This window comes from Perca fluviatilis, chromosome 8 (assembly GCF_010015445.1).
Source record: "Perca fluviatilis chromosome 8, GENO_Pfluv_1.0, whole genome shotgun sequence".
NCBI lineage: Eukaryota > Metazoa > Chordata > Actinopteri > Perciformes > Percidae > Perca > Perca fluviatilis.
Window position 1 is genome coordinate 16,992,523 of NC_053119.1, and position 12,865 is coordinate 17,005,387.

Below are 12,865 nucleotides of genomic sequence, written 5' to 3' on the forward strand. Positions count from 1 at the left end.
TCAGGTGATTTGATTGTTTATCACGTCCGCCATTGTTGTTTTTAACGAACAGATGCAGGCGTCACTCACACCTTAACTGTGTCCCTAACTTCCAGTAGCCTCTTTGCTGGATGCCGATTGGGTCGGCTCGCTGCTGTTTGGACACAAAAGATTTTACTTGAAGCCTGACAAGACGGATTTTCGCGTGATCTTGTGATATCGCGAGAATCCAGCTACCATGCTAGGTAATATAAATACAGGACCTTTGTGGAAACCATAGACTGTAAAACTAAGGTGGAAACCTGATTACAGCTATAACAGCCTGGTTTACTAATCCATCTGAAATCATAAAGTTCAGGACAGTAAGAGGACGTACTCAACCAGCCCACGTCTCTGCTGTACATTATTCGAGGTTTTGATAACTCTGCACAAATTCCAAAGTAAACCAGATAAACATCCTCCTGGTCCCTAGGACTGAAGGCAGAGAGCGAGAGGGAGGTAGAGAGACAGAGAGTAGTAGAAGGCCACTCCCTGTTAAACACATGGCTTCAGTTTCCCCTCTCCACTGTGTGGCCTGGCCTTGCATGAGACCAAAACACTCAAACAACCAAATATGGTGTTCATTAGGACGACTCAGTGTATTGTGCTGACCACTTCGAACCATCGTTTACACACTCTGCCCTCATATGCTGCTGACACAGAAAGAGGATCAGCTTCAGAGTGAAATAAGATTTTGTATCAACTGGGGAAGAAAAGGTCTAAGTTCAAGTTTGAGGTAGTAGCTGACCAACAAAATGTCAATATTAGGCTACTTCTAAACAGCCCTAGAAAAGGTTTTAGCTGTGTAACTGTGAAACCCAGAGAGCAAAAGTTATGCGAACTCTCATTCTTGACCAAAACATCTAAATGGGAATCGCTGCATAGTTCAAGGTCTGGGAACCAGGAGGGGGGAAAAAAGCACATCCACTAGGTCCATATTTGGTCTGGCTAACTTTGCCAATCCTTCCACTAGAAGATATTTCTCCTAACATCCACTGATCCCTCTGACTGAACTATTAACGATAATACTGACATCTGCTGGAAAGAATGCAGGATGACTTTTTTTCTATGAGATATCTCTATTGTCCACTACATTCGTTGATATAATAAAAAAAGGACAACATAATCCTAATGGTACTGAAACTCTTTATTTTTGGTGAATACAAAAAATACTTTTGTGACCAGATAAATATTATACATACAGCATTAAATCATAAAACTAATGCAGTCTGTTAAAGAAAGCACAACACCTATTCATAACAAAGCAAGTAACTTTTTTTTTTTTTTTTTTATATCCCAAAAAAAAATTTTAAAATATTTTTTTTTTTTATTTTTTTTTTTTTTTTATTATATTTTTTTTTTTTTTTTTTTTTTTAAAAAAAATTCTTAAGTCCAACATTTAAGCGGGACTTGGCATAATGATTTCAACAATTTCTTGACTTTAAACACAAATTGCCACATGCTCATGGAATGCAGTCTAGTGTTAGTTTTCCAACATGGTCTCTAAATCCTAAGGTATCCACAGATGCCCTTTTATATCAGCATTATAATATTGTAGGCAAGTAGGCCACTAGCCAAGGCGTTGTATTGTATGGCAAAGGAGTAGGTGACAGTTTATTAAGACCCCGATGGGGATTAGACTGGCATAATGTCCTGATCCAGAGAGGACAAGGCTCAGGCTCCCACTCAGCCTGATCTTCAACTGCTCGCAGGGCAGACTCAAGTAAGGCACTAGTACACAATGCAGTCCAGACACTGGCATGGACAGACTGAGGAGATGAAGTGCTTAAAATGTCCAATATACCATACATTAATATACTAAAGAAACAAAGCATTGAATTAGTTTCCTCAATCAGAGCTTGAAGCTTTTTCCTTTCAATTTCTATTTTCAGTGCGTATGTTTATGAGCAACTTCAGTGCATAATGTATGCTTGTTTCATTCAAAAGCCAAATATCATTGCACATAACCAATCTTACAACCACAATTATCCCACTAGGATATTCACTGTAATGTATTGCTGTCAGTCTAAAGTGAAAATGCCTTTACCATGACAGGGCAGTGACTAATGGAGAATAACTATGTGTGTGTGTGTGTGTGTGTGTGTGTGTGTACAGTACAGTGGGTACAAAATCTGGCCAGTGTTAATGGGAGAGGAATTAAACAAGAGAGAACAAACATGACAAATAATGTAAACATATGTTCCCTATACAGCTCTGTGTATGTGAGGGAATAACAGATGGGGCTACATGAAGTGACATGATATAAAAGCAGCATGACATATTTGGTCTGATATAGTCCAGATTCTCCGAACAACACCTGTCTGCTGTTTAAGAAAAAAAATCTGCCAAGAATAAATATCTTTAGAGCTAATGTTGGCCAGTGGCCGGTTATTTTTTTTATTTACTTCAATCAGAACCACTCATTGTTTGGTGTCAAGCTAGACAACATAGTTTAATCAGAATCCTTTTTTCCAAAGATTTGCTGGTTTAACAGCAAACCCCAAATTCACATTTTTATTAGTAAAATACAAGTGCCTTTCCACACTATACTACTCTATTGGTTAGTAGCTTCATTGATATGTATAGACATTATGGTGCATGCAAGCCAGTGGTGAAATGAGGAGTCCCCCTCCTGCCTTTTTATTAACCCCTTGAGGTTTTTACATTTAGAATACAAGCTGTGGACCCTTAGGTTTGTTCTGCTAGTTGCAGAGAGATCATCAGTTAATTTCTATTTGATCTAAACCTTCAACAATTATATAACATTCAGTGATTATAGAGGATTTCTGCACTCGTAACATCTTCGATTCATGATTGTAACAGTCGGTAAAGCTCATGATGCAGTAACACTCACAAAGCAATGATACGTTTATCATACAACTTTATCATACTGCCTGTACAGTAACTTGCTTATAGTGACAACTGTAACAACCTTCTCCATATTGAACTCTGAATGTCAATGCCGTTCACTTAAAAATACATACACACGTCACACACGCACATACACACACACACAAATACACTACAGAGCACAGGCACTTGTTTTTCTCACCAAATGGGCCTGTTTCAAGTGCTGTATATTCCTCGGTTATATGAGAGCAAAGCAGCCAATCGTACAACAATCGGCAACATCTCCCCATTACAAGAAGGTGTCATCAGCGTGACTCATGCCCCATCTGCCAATCATCCCTCATCCTCCCTCAGCTCGCTGGGCAGGAACTTGTACTGCTGCTGTCGGATCTGAGCCAGCTTCTTCCGGGCTTCCTCCAGCTCTCGCTCCTTCCTCAGCATCTCCTCCTGAGCTGCAATGATCTGAGGAGAAGGGGAACAGCTGACAGAAAAATTTGCCTTCCACTCATCATAATCCCATTCCTGTGGATAACTTGATATGGAAAACCAACAGATGCACAGTACTCTGCTCACACTGTACAGCCTGTTAACTCCAAGCACAACACACTGGAGAAAAATACAGGAAACAGCATGTCATAGAGACAAAGTATGGCTTAGGGTATATTAAAATGAACCAACATTTCATAAAATCTCTTTAAGTGGAGAAGATTGGTTGTGATGCATGTAGAAATGAAGCGTTTAAACATTACAGCAAACATTTGAAAAGGTAAATTCATGACAACTTTTGGACTGCATGTGCATTAGCTGTCAATCACTAGTTGTTCATCAGTCAGATCAAAATATTTTATGAACATGAACAAATAAAAATGTATAAGAGTAGTAAAGATAGTTAGCATAAGGCTATAACATTTTGAACATAATAATACTTATTTGGGCCATTAAAAAAAACAATAAATGGTCAATCACAGTCTAAATTAGTTAAAGAGACAATGCCGTCAAAAGCTCCCCTCAGTGCGACAATAATCAGACATCAATGAGACTGATGCCCAGCTGGGGTGCACCACTGACTGAAAAAGGAACCCAATCAATCATGATGAAAAGTAAAGCTTCCTGTGGCACCATGGAGTTTAGAAAAAGAGACACTCACTCTTCAATTACTTTCAAATTTTTGCAAAGATGAAAATGAAGCCATTTCACAAGGCTTCAAGAGATGTGATGTTTTGCAGCTATGGGTGGCTGATGAGCTGTTTATCCACAGAAACTCCAAAAAATGACTGTGGCATTTTAGCATATCCGTCAGAGGCGCAAAATATGAATGATTTCTGTTACTGGTCTCACATAAACATTTTTCAGGATTTTGTCTCACCTGAGCTATGCCTCCAACAAATTTGGTCTTTACCACCACGCTGTCATCTTCAGACTTGTCAAATGCTGCTTTCTGAGCCGCCTTCACCAGGTTGTCCGAAGCTCGCTTCACTGCGTTGCCAGCAGCCTTCGAAAAGATCATCTCAAAGTTAGCATGCATACAATCTACGTGTACACAGTTCCATGGACACATTCAAACTTTTTTTTGTCTTTCAGTGTTACCTGTAGTCTCCTCATGGCTTCAGAATCCTGGTCCGCCTTCACCTTGCAGGCCACCAGCAGCTGAGCCGTAGAGGCTGCAACCTGTTTGGCTGAAGAGATGAGCTTCTCTTCGCTGGCGTGGCCCTGCACTGAGGCGTTAGCGGCCTCACACAGGCTACTGGTTGCTGCCGCTACCATACGTGCCTACAGCAAGCAACAAATCCACACATGCTCTATGGTTGAGTTTACATTTTGTTGCAATCTGGGTAACATTAACAAGGTTTACACAGCATGTATACATTATAAATGTGTTGAAGGGAACTTACAGCTGATATAAGACCCTGTGACCACTGGCCGTCATCCACTGCATTGGCCAGATTGGATCCTACCTGAGGTTGACATTGGGTAAAAAAACATAATGTATATGTTGTTTTATATTATTAGTAATGTATAGAATCTTGCTGAGTGTCTGAGTAGCTGTATTGACTGACCTTGCCTTGTGCCACCAGTTCTCTCTGAGCGGCTGATGCAGATTTAACAAGAGCGCTAGTCGCTGCAGCGATAGACTTTGCTGCTTCTAAGATCTGCTCCTCAAAATCCAGCGTCTCATCTGCCTGCTGAAAGTAAAACCACATATTTAGACTTTAGCATCCTACCAGGTCAACTAGGGCCGTAACCAGGATTTTATAAATACTAAATCATGATTGTGGGGTTTGTCATTAACTGTTTGACTGTATTCTCTGTCAATTTTACTCCCCAACATGATGGTCTAAATGCTGTTTCAAAGCCTTTTCTACACTGCCAGGAGTAAACTTCTGGTGGGGAAATATATTTATTAATAGGCCTAAATGAAGTGGAATTGGCATACAGAGAATATAAAAAGTAGCCTGTAAAATATCCAACAAGTATTCATTTGTTGTAGCATGTAACCCCCTCCAGCTTCCTAAAACTCACAAAATACTGTGTGCATGACCTCAGTGTCCGCTACTGCCTTGAGCATAACCTATCATGTTCAACTTTCTTTCACAAAAAGCACAATCGAACATGATATCCCAATTCCCACACCTGGACTTAACACCATTATGAAGATCCCAGTGCATCAGTTCAGAGACAGTTAACAAATCTCTGCCTTAGCAGTCAACAGCATGTGATTGACCAGAGACCTCCATAAACACATAAGGCACACGTGGCTGGAGACAGGGCGGGACACTGTAGGAATATGTTTGATATATAGTTGGACTGAATAACAACCTAATATATCAAACATATCAGACAGAGCCCTGCAGAGAAGGCTTCCAGGTCTACAACGGCTTAGAGAAGGAGGGGGAGGCAGGGCAAGGAGGCATGCTGGGAGCACTAGAGCCCTCCCTCCTTGTAGGGTGGGAGGGACGAAGGAGCAGAGAGGAGAGGGAGTAAAGAGGAGGAAGGAGAATCCAAGCTGTTTCAGACAAATAACACCTGTTTCAATCTGATGGGGTATTTTATTTAGGATAGCTTAATGCCTCTAAGAATTATATGGGGTAGTTTTTAGCTCTGTCTCGGGGGAAAAAACTAAGGGTCAAATATTGTGATTTCAAATAATCATATTGCTCTAAACAATAATTATGAGTGCACAGTACATGAACACAGATGGATGGACAAATGTTTTAGCTAGTTTCTAAATATAAGCGATGGTAAGGCATGGTCATAAAAAAGTGTGTCCTCACATGAGAAAATAAACAGTAGAAATCAGTATTTGGTAAAGCTGATTTAGATCACTAGAGGGAGACACTGACATCTAAAAAAAATGCAAAGCCTTTCACTCACTAATCCCCTTTCATAAACACAAAGGTCCTCATAAATACAGTCTGTAGCTGTGGAATTATAGTATGAGTCAGAGCATTATATGGGCTTTATTAAAAGTGGGGCAACCAATATATACTTTAATGTATATCATATGTGCATAGGGGTGAACTGAAAGGGCTTTATTAAAAGTGGGATAACCTAAATATACTTTAATGTATATCATACGTGCAGAGGAGTGAACTGACAATCACTCTGTGTATAGGAAGAGGTTTAGAAAAGGGGGAAAAGCACTACAGGCACAGAAGGAAAAGCACTAGGGTCCAACTATACAGTCTCCAGAGACAGATAAACAAACAACCAACACAATCATGCAGTGGCACACCACAAACACAAATCTGTACTGCACATAGAACAACATAAAAGTCACGTCACTTTCCAAAGGCACTATCACTACCATCTCCCATCTTTTGCCTATTTTCTCTGTGTATTATGCGGTAAAGTTCTTTAAGCAATACCACTGTGTGTGGGGGAGAAGAATAGCCTCTGTAATATCCCCTCAGTTTAGTCTAGAAATGAGGAACACTGCAATAAAACAAAGGAAATAAGTTCAATTAGACAGAGGCCCTTTCTTTCGGAAAGGGTCACAACAGTTCATCACACATTTTGAACTTATTCCAACATAAGCTTGAGGACCCAGCAGTGTAATTGCGTCTCCTGGCAACACAACTCAAAATACCAAAATAACCACAAGTGCCTTTGAAGAAAGTTTTACCGACATCATATGTTAGCTCACTGGACCAGCTGTCTGAGTCAACATATGTGTAAGGAAGAAAAAAGAACGTCTCTGTTAATGACAGAGAGATAGCAGCTCAGTCACTGAAAAAGATGAGTCCACCTCAAAGTCAGTGTCACCTTTTCCTACCTTCAGCCCACATCGTCTCCCTGCTGATTAACGGCAGAAAGTTGTGTGTGGGTTTGTGTGGACTGAAAAGGGTTGAAATGGGCACTTTTACCTTGGGCTTGGCTCTGGGTTTCAGCTGCTCTAGTTTCTTGGCTGCAGCTTCAATGGACGCTGCTGCTCCGAGGAGCTCAGTCTCTGCGATGACAGTGGGGTCCTCAGGGTCCACACACTCTGAGCCTGAAAGCGACCATCAACACATACTCAAACGTTGGCTTTTTTAGAACAGGCTCTCAATATAAACACCAGTGCAATAATTCTGGTGATAACATTTACTGTACTTTTATGTAACAAGAGGTCAAAATTATGCTTCAATGATCACTCATTCACACAATCCAGGCATCACAGAGATGCTAAATCTCCACCTACTTCAGCTGCAGCAAAGTTAATCAGCTCTAAACATTCCAAAGAATTGTTTGCAGTATGACAGTAATGCCTCAAAGTTAAATAAGATAAACTAAAAGTAAGAAGAAATGCACATTTGATGGATCATTGTCTTTTTTATATAGGTTTTTAAGTGCCCATGAAACAGAGCTGTTTGGGGACAGCTTGGTAAAGCAGATGGAACGATGTTTTCATAGATTACGTTGAGCTCTGGGGAAATCTGTTCTGCACCCCCACCCCCAAGCTGCCAACTCCGCTACCCCCTTCTGACTCTATGAAAGGTGATCTGGAGGAGCAAAATACACCATATCCCACTTACCTCCATCTGAGGCAGCAAGGGAAGAAAGGGGGAGAGAGAGGGAGAGAGCACATGGGACATTAGAGAGGTGAAGTGGATAGCCCTGCTGGGTCTCAGGGTATACACGGAAATCTAATTCTCATCCAAACACAATCTATTACTCCTGTCAGATGCAGCAGTGTAGCTTCACTAGCAAACACTCCGTGTCATAACCAGCCTACAGAGCTTAACTTGGAACTATTTGCACGGCAATCACTCTACGGTGCATATTTTAATATTGTAAAGGGATTTTCATTTTTATTACGGACGCAGACAGTTTGGTGGCTTGACTCAATAACACCATAATATGATTCATGCACAAGAGGATTAGGACTCCTTTGACTAATCTCTAACATCTCCACAATCCTCTCATCCTTTATTTTATTTTATTTTTTTTATATATTATATAATTGAGTTGGCTCCTCATGGAAAGCCTCTTGCTTCCAACCATTGTACTGTTTTATAATGTACCGCAAACACTTAAACTAAATATATACAGCTTTTCATGTGTGTTAAGGTGGCCTCACCTTTCATGGCCTCAGCTGTCTGGACGAGCTCTGTCACACACGCTGCCACATGCTTCGAGTGTAAGGCCAGCTGCTGCTTCTGCTCGGGCAGGGGCCTGTGCAACACCTGAGAATACAAGAGAGCCCAACACACACACACACACACACCACGAACAAAGGACAGAAGTAATGCAATGTAAAAGATGAATTACAGGGCAAAGAATACTCTATTTCTTTCTTTTTTTAAGATTATTTTTTGGGGCTTTTCCCTTTATTTCAAAGTGGATAGACATGAAAGGCGGAGAGAGATGGGGGACGACATGCAGCAAAGGGCAGCAGGTCGGATTCGAACCCTGCGCGGCTGCAGGACTCAGCCAACATGGGGCGAACGCTCCCACCGGGTGAGCCAGAGGCCGCCCCAGAATACTCCATTTCTAACATGCACATGGCTGCCAGCGATAGCTGACAAAAAAAGCATTTATATCTCTTCTGTAACAATTTAAGTAAAAAAAATAACTTGGCAACACTTATAATTAACTTGGCAATGTCAAACAAATTATGACACAAGGTAATTTTAGTGGCTGCCAGAATCAACATGATGTACTCCCAATTATTGAAGTAAGATAAAAATTAAGTTACTTAATACAGCAATTAGCAACTGTTACATGGCAACCCACTTAACTTAACACATGAGTGTTGTTATGAACTACAGATTTTAATGAAAACAAGTTTTTTGCTGATTAATATGCCGATTTAAGCAACAAGGTGCTCAGAAATGAAATCAGATCTTCTGTAGATATACACTGTGGTGTAAGATATATATTCTACAGCTTTGTCATTCATTGGTGAAGGGTTTGGGTTATTATTTTAAGGGTTATTATTATATTATCATTCCATATTTTTCTTATTTGACAACAAGCCTAAATAAAAGAAAGTTTCATATTTATAAAAGGCTGAGTAATTTCCTAACACAGCTGGGTACTGTAGTTTTTTAGCACACAGAGTATTTACAGCAGCAGGACCGTGTACAGTATGTGGGATTGATCCGAAAAAAACTACAGTGTTCATGTTATTCATAGTGAAGAGCAAATCACCCAGTGCAATAGTGTAGCTAATGTATATGTTTTTAACAGTTTCTGGAAAATATTAGAGGTCTACATAGAGATAATACTTGTTGGTAGTATCAATTAACTGTTGGTTTATGAATTGTTGTGGGATTTGTTGAAAATGAGAAAAAACTTGACAGAATTTCACCAGACTTTTTAGCTGAGGTGATGCTACAGTAAACGCAAGCATGACTGACAGGAAGCCGGGAACATTTGTTCAAGCATCAGAGGATTTCATCCTGCAGATAAGACCTGTGAAACCTCACTTGGTAATAGTAAATATCAGGATCCACTCTTACACACACACACACACACACACACACACACACACACACACACACACACACACACACACACACACACACACACACACACACACACACACACATCACTTCCATCACATCCTTTATTCATTACACGTGACTCATTCTAACCTGCAGGACTTGCTCCAGAAGGTTGATGTATCCAGCGGTGCACTCAGAGCCGTACTGCAGGGCCTTGCTCCTTAATTCCTCACCCACTTCTGGGTGGCAAGCTGCTTTCTGGAAGGGTGAGAAAACAATGTTGTATTGTGAATTTAAAAAAAGGATACAACAATTGTTTTTGAATGTTACAATTTAAAACATGTCCTGATATAAAAGTGAAAATGTGAGGTCTGGGATATGCACATTATCTCGTGCCAATCACAAACCACATTCATAGCGAATAAATTAATTTTCACTAATGTGTTTGTAATACCTTGATATTCAAAAGCATAGCATACAATGCTGTAACCCTTATGTTTTTGTCTTGTTAGGGCTTTACAGTCACTGAAGGACATCCTGACTGATGCTCCGCTGCACGACTTTGAAAAGTGAGTCACTACCAGCGGGAGCAGCCGTAAAGTAGACTAGCCTCTAATGTCCTATCTGCTCTCAGCAGGCTGGGCTCACATGTTCCTTGGCAGCCCAGTTATGTCTGTGTGAGGCCTGTTCTGGCAGGGCAGAGTGGATTAGCACCTTGCAGGTAGTCAGCATATCGGATATGGCTTTCCGGCTCAGGTTGGCTGTGGCGATCACATCATCCTGCTGAGCAGAGTTGCCTGCAGCCACTGCCTTGGCCGTTGCTATGGTGATGCCCTTTGTCATGCGGATGAACTCCTCGGGTGTGGTGGACTTGTCTGGGATGTCCTTGGACTGGAACACCTGACATGATGGAGACCCACAGACACAGGTAGTTGGCAATAGGCATGACAGGGACTCAGATAAGCTAATAGAGATAGGAACATTCTCAGAGAAAAAATGAAGAAGTGTACACCTAAACAAGTGAGGAAGACAGGACTTCTTGATAAAGGTAGCTGTATAATTAGGAGTTTGGTAGACTGTGTTGAATTCGGCTGGAGCTCTTGGCAAAGCCTCCTCTCGGGCTGGGGGGTCCTCTGTTAAGGATTAGCAGTAAATTACAAATAAACAAGCTCTTGAAATCTTCTTCCTTTCTCACTCTGCATGCGCCGGCTACCCAGACACTGATAAGAGCTGTGAGAAACCTGCAGGGGCTGAGAGGGAAGGAGGAGGAAAGGAGCTGGACAGATAATAAAGGAAAAAGAACAAAAAGCTCCCCTGTTATGTTCAGAATAATAGACATAGATATCCCTGACCCTGTTTTCAGAGAGGCTGTGTCTTATCAGTTGACTCTCAAAAGACCGTAAAGAAGAGCTTCGGCCTGTGAGGCGCTCTTACTGTCAGCTCCTGCTTGATGCACTCAATGGTGGCCTCCAGTGCCCTGGTCCCGCGAGTCGCTTCATCTTCCACTGCCTTCACTGTTTTTAGAAGAGACGTCACGTTGGTCACCATGACCTGTCAAATGAAGGGAGACGTGATGAGGCTCACAGTCAGACCAGGAGGTGGAGCTCTTTCTCCTCAGCTGCAAAACATTACATTGCCAAATTCCTTTGGCCTCCTCCTTCACTGATTCTATTAAAGTGAGTAATGGTTCCATGTGTTAAAGGTGCTTTTCTAATGAAAATGAAAGATAAGCTGCTGAAGAAAGAGAAGACTGAGGGATGTATTTCAAATTAAATCAGGATGATTTACTACTTGTAATACAGTTAATTCACTGACACCTAGAACAATTCAAGTTTTATTCATGGTGATACATTTTGTTTTGCCAGTACTGCATTCAGCACAGTGTACATTATTAGGTTAGGAATTCAAGCAACATGATCGCTAGGAGTTTGAGAGGGTCCCATTTGGAGGTCACCATATGTTGGAGGAACAGAGACAATCTGTCAGCATAACCAGGTCCATGGGTGGCCCTAATTCCATTTAGATGAGAAAACATAAGAAACCCCACGCAACAGTTAGAGTTACATGCTGCGCTCGGGATGATCGTTGTGAGAACAATACATAAATAATATGAGGAGGAAGACTAGCAAATCTTTGGTTCAGAGGTATCTGAGGCTCGGTCACTGATTCAATACTTTGATCTTTATTTCTCTATTCAAGTGATCACAACTGCACCATGATTAGATGCATAAGGTCTGATCTCCAGTTTTTATTCTTCAGCAGTTGGCAGGTGTGACAGTGGTCATGACAATCAAGAGTTAAATAAAAACTCTCTCCCTTCTTGTGTATGTACAGTCCAGATTCTCCCAGCCCTCGGTGGGAGAAAACATATTTTCTCTGATCAAAAAAATATTAACTCTTAAAACTTTAACTTGAAATGTACTTTATATTATACTGCATTTGCTTTATATTACACATTTTGTGTACTTCATATTATAACTTTAGTTTTGTTCTTCTTCTTTTTTTCATATTGTAACTTTGTTTTTCCATATTGTAATTCTACTACTGCTGTTTCCATCTACTCTGTACATAGCCCACCTATGCTGCTTTTTTAAAGGTTTTGTCCATTTGTTCACCTTTAAAGTATTTTATGTGGGGTCTAATAATAGAAGATGTCTTGTACAGATTGTAAAGCACTCTGAGACTCTGTTTTTCAGCTTGGTAAATAAAACTGACTTGACATGACAAATAGAATTATGTGAAGCTTCAATCTTGACAGTCCAGATACTCCTTAACAGTTACAATAGAGGGAATCCTGTGGTTACAGATACAGTAGTTCTCAGTAAAGCATACTAACCCTCTCTCTCTTACACACACACGCACACACATATATGTATGCACGCAATGTACATCTTATTGATGTGTCTCATCCCACATACAGATATGACAGATAAAGTGAATACCTTGCAAACTTTGATGAGGACTGTCTTATCATTCCTTTGAAAAGCCTTACTTTGTGCTACAAGATACGTCAAACTAAACATAGCATTTTGTAGAATACATATCCACATGCAGTGTCCTGTCAGTGATGA

The 12,865-nt window shown here is 40.7% G+C and overlaps 1 protein-coding gene and 1 long non-coding RNA gene across 9 annotated transcripts in view; one reads left to right on the forward strand and one right to left on the reverse strand.

The window, feature by feature from the left end:
• Positions 1–1,400: 1,400 nt before the first annotated feature.
• The window catches only part of tln2b (talin 2b), an 81,494-nt gene continuing 70,029 nt past the window's right edge, over positions 1,401–12,865 (reverse strand). For 5 of the 8 annotated variants that reach the window (XM_039808504.1, XM_039808498.1, XM_039808501.1 and 2 more), the window contains exons 48-58: positions 11,229–11,345; positions 10,509–10,694; positions 9,945–10,052; positions 8,426–8,531; positions 7,881–7,886; positions 7,233–7,357; positions 4,926–5,051; positions 4,761–4,823; positions 4,456–4,638; positions 4,235–4,360; positions 1,401–3,330 (exon numbers count right to left, since the gene is read on the reverse strand). In XM_039808504.1, coding sequence (XP_039664438.1) covers positions 3,202–3,330; positions 4,235–4,360; positions 4,456–4,638; positions 4,761–4,823; positions 4,926–5,051; positions 7,233–7,357; positions 7,881–7,886; positions 8,426–8,531; positions 9,945–10,052; positions 10,509–10,694; positions 11,229–11,345 — 1,275 coding nt within the window. In that variant the 3' untranslated portion in view covers positions 1,401–3,201. The remainder of the gene's footprint in view (positions 3,331–4,234; positions 4,361–4,455; positions 4,639–4,760; positions 4,824–4,925; positions 5,052–7,232; positions 7,358–7,880; positions 7,887–8,425; positions 8,532–9,944; positions 10,053–10,508; positions 10,695–11,228; positions 11,346–12,865) is intronic. The other 3 variants (XM_039808505.1, XM_039808503.1, XM_039808502.1) reach the window with 2 other exon arrangements.
• Positions 10,623–12,518, forward strand: LOC120563952. Its single transcript, XR_005640035.1, has 2 exons — positions 10,623–10,722; positions 11,012–12,518. It is a non-coding gene; the product is annotated as an uncharacterized LOC120563952 (long non-coding RNA).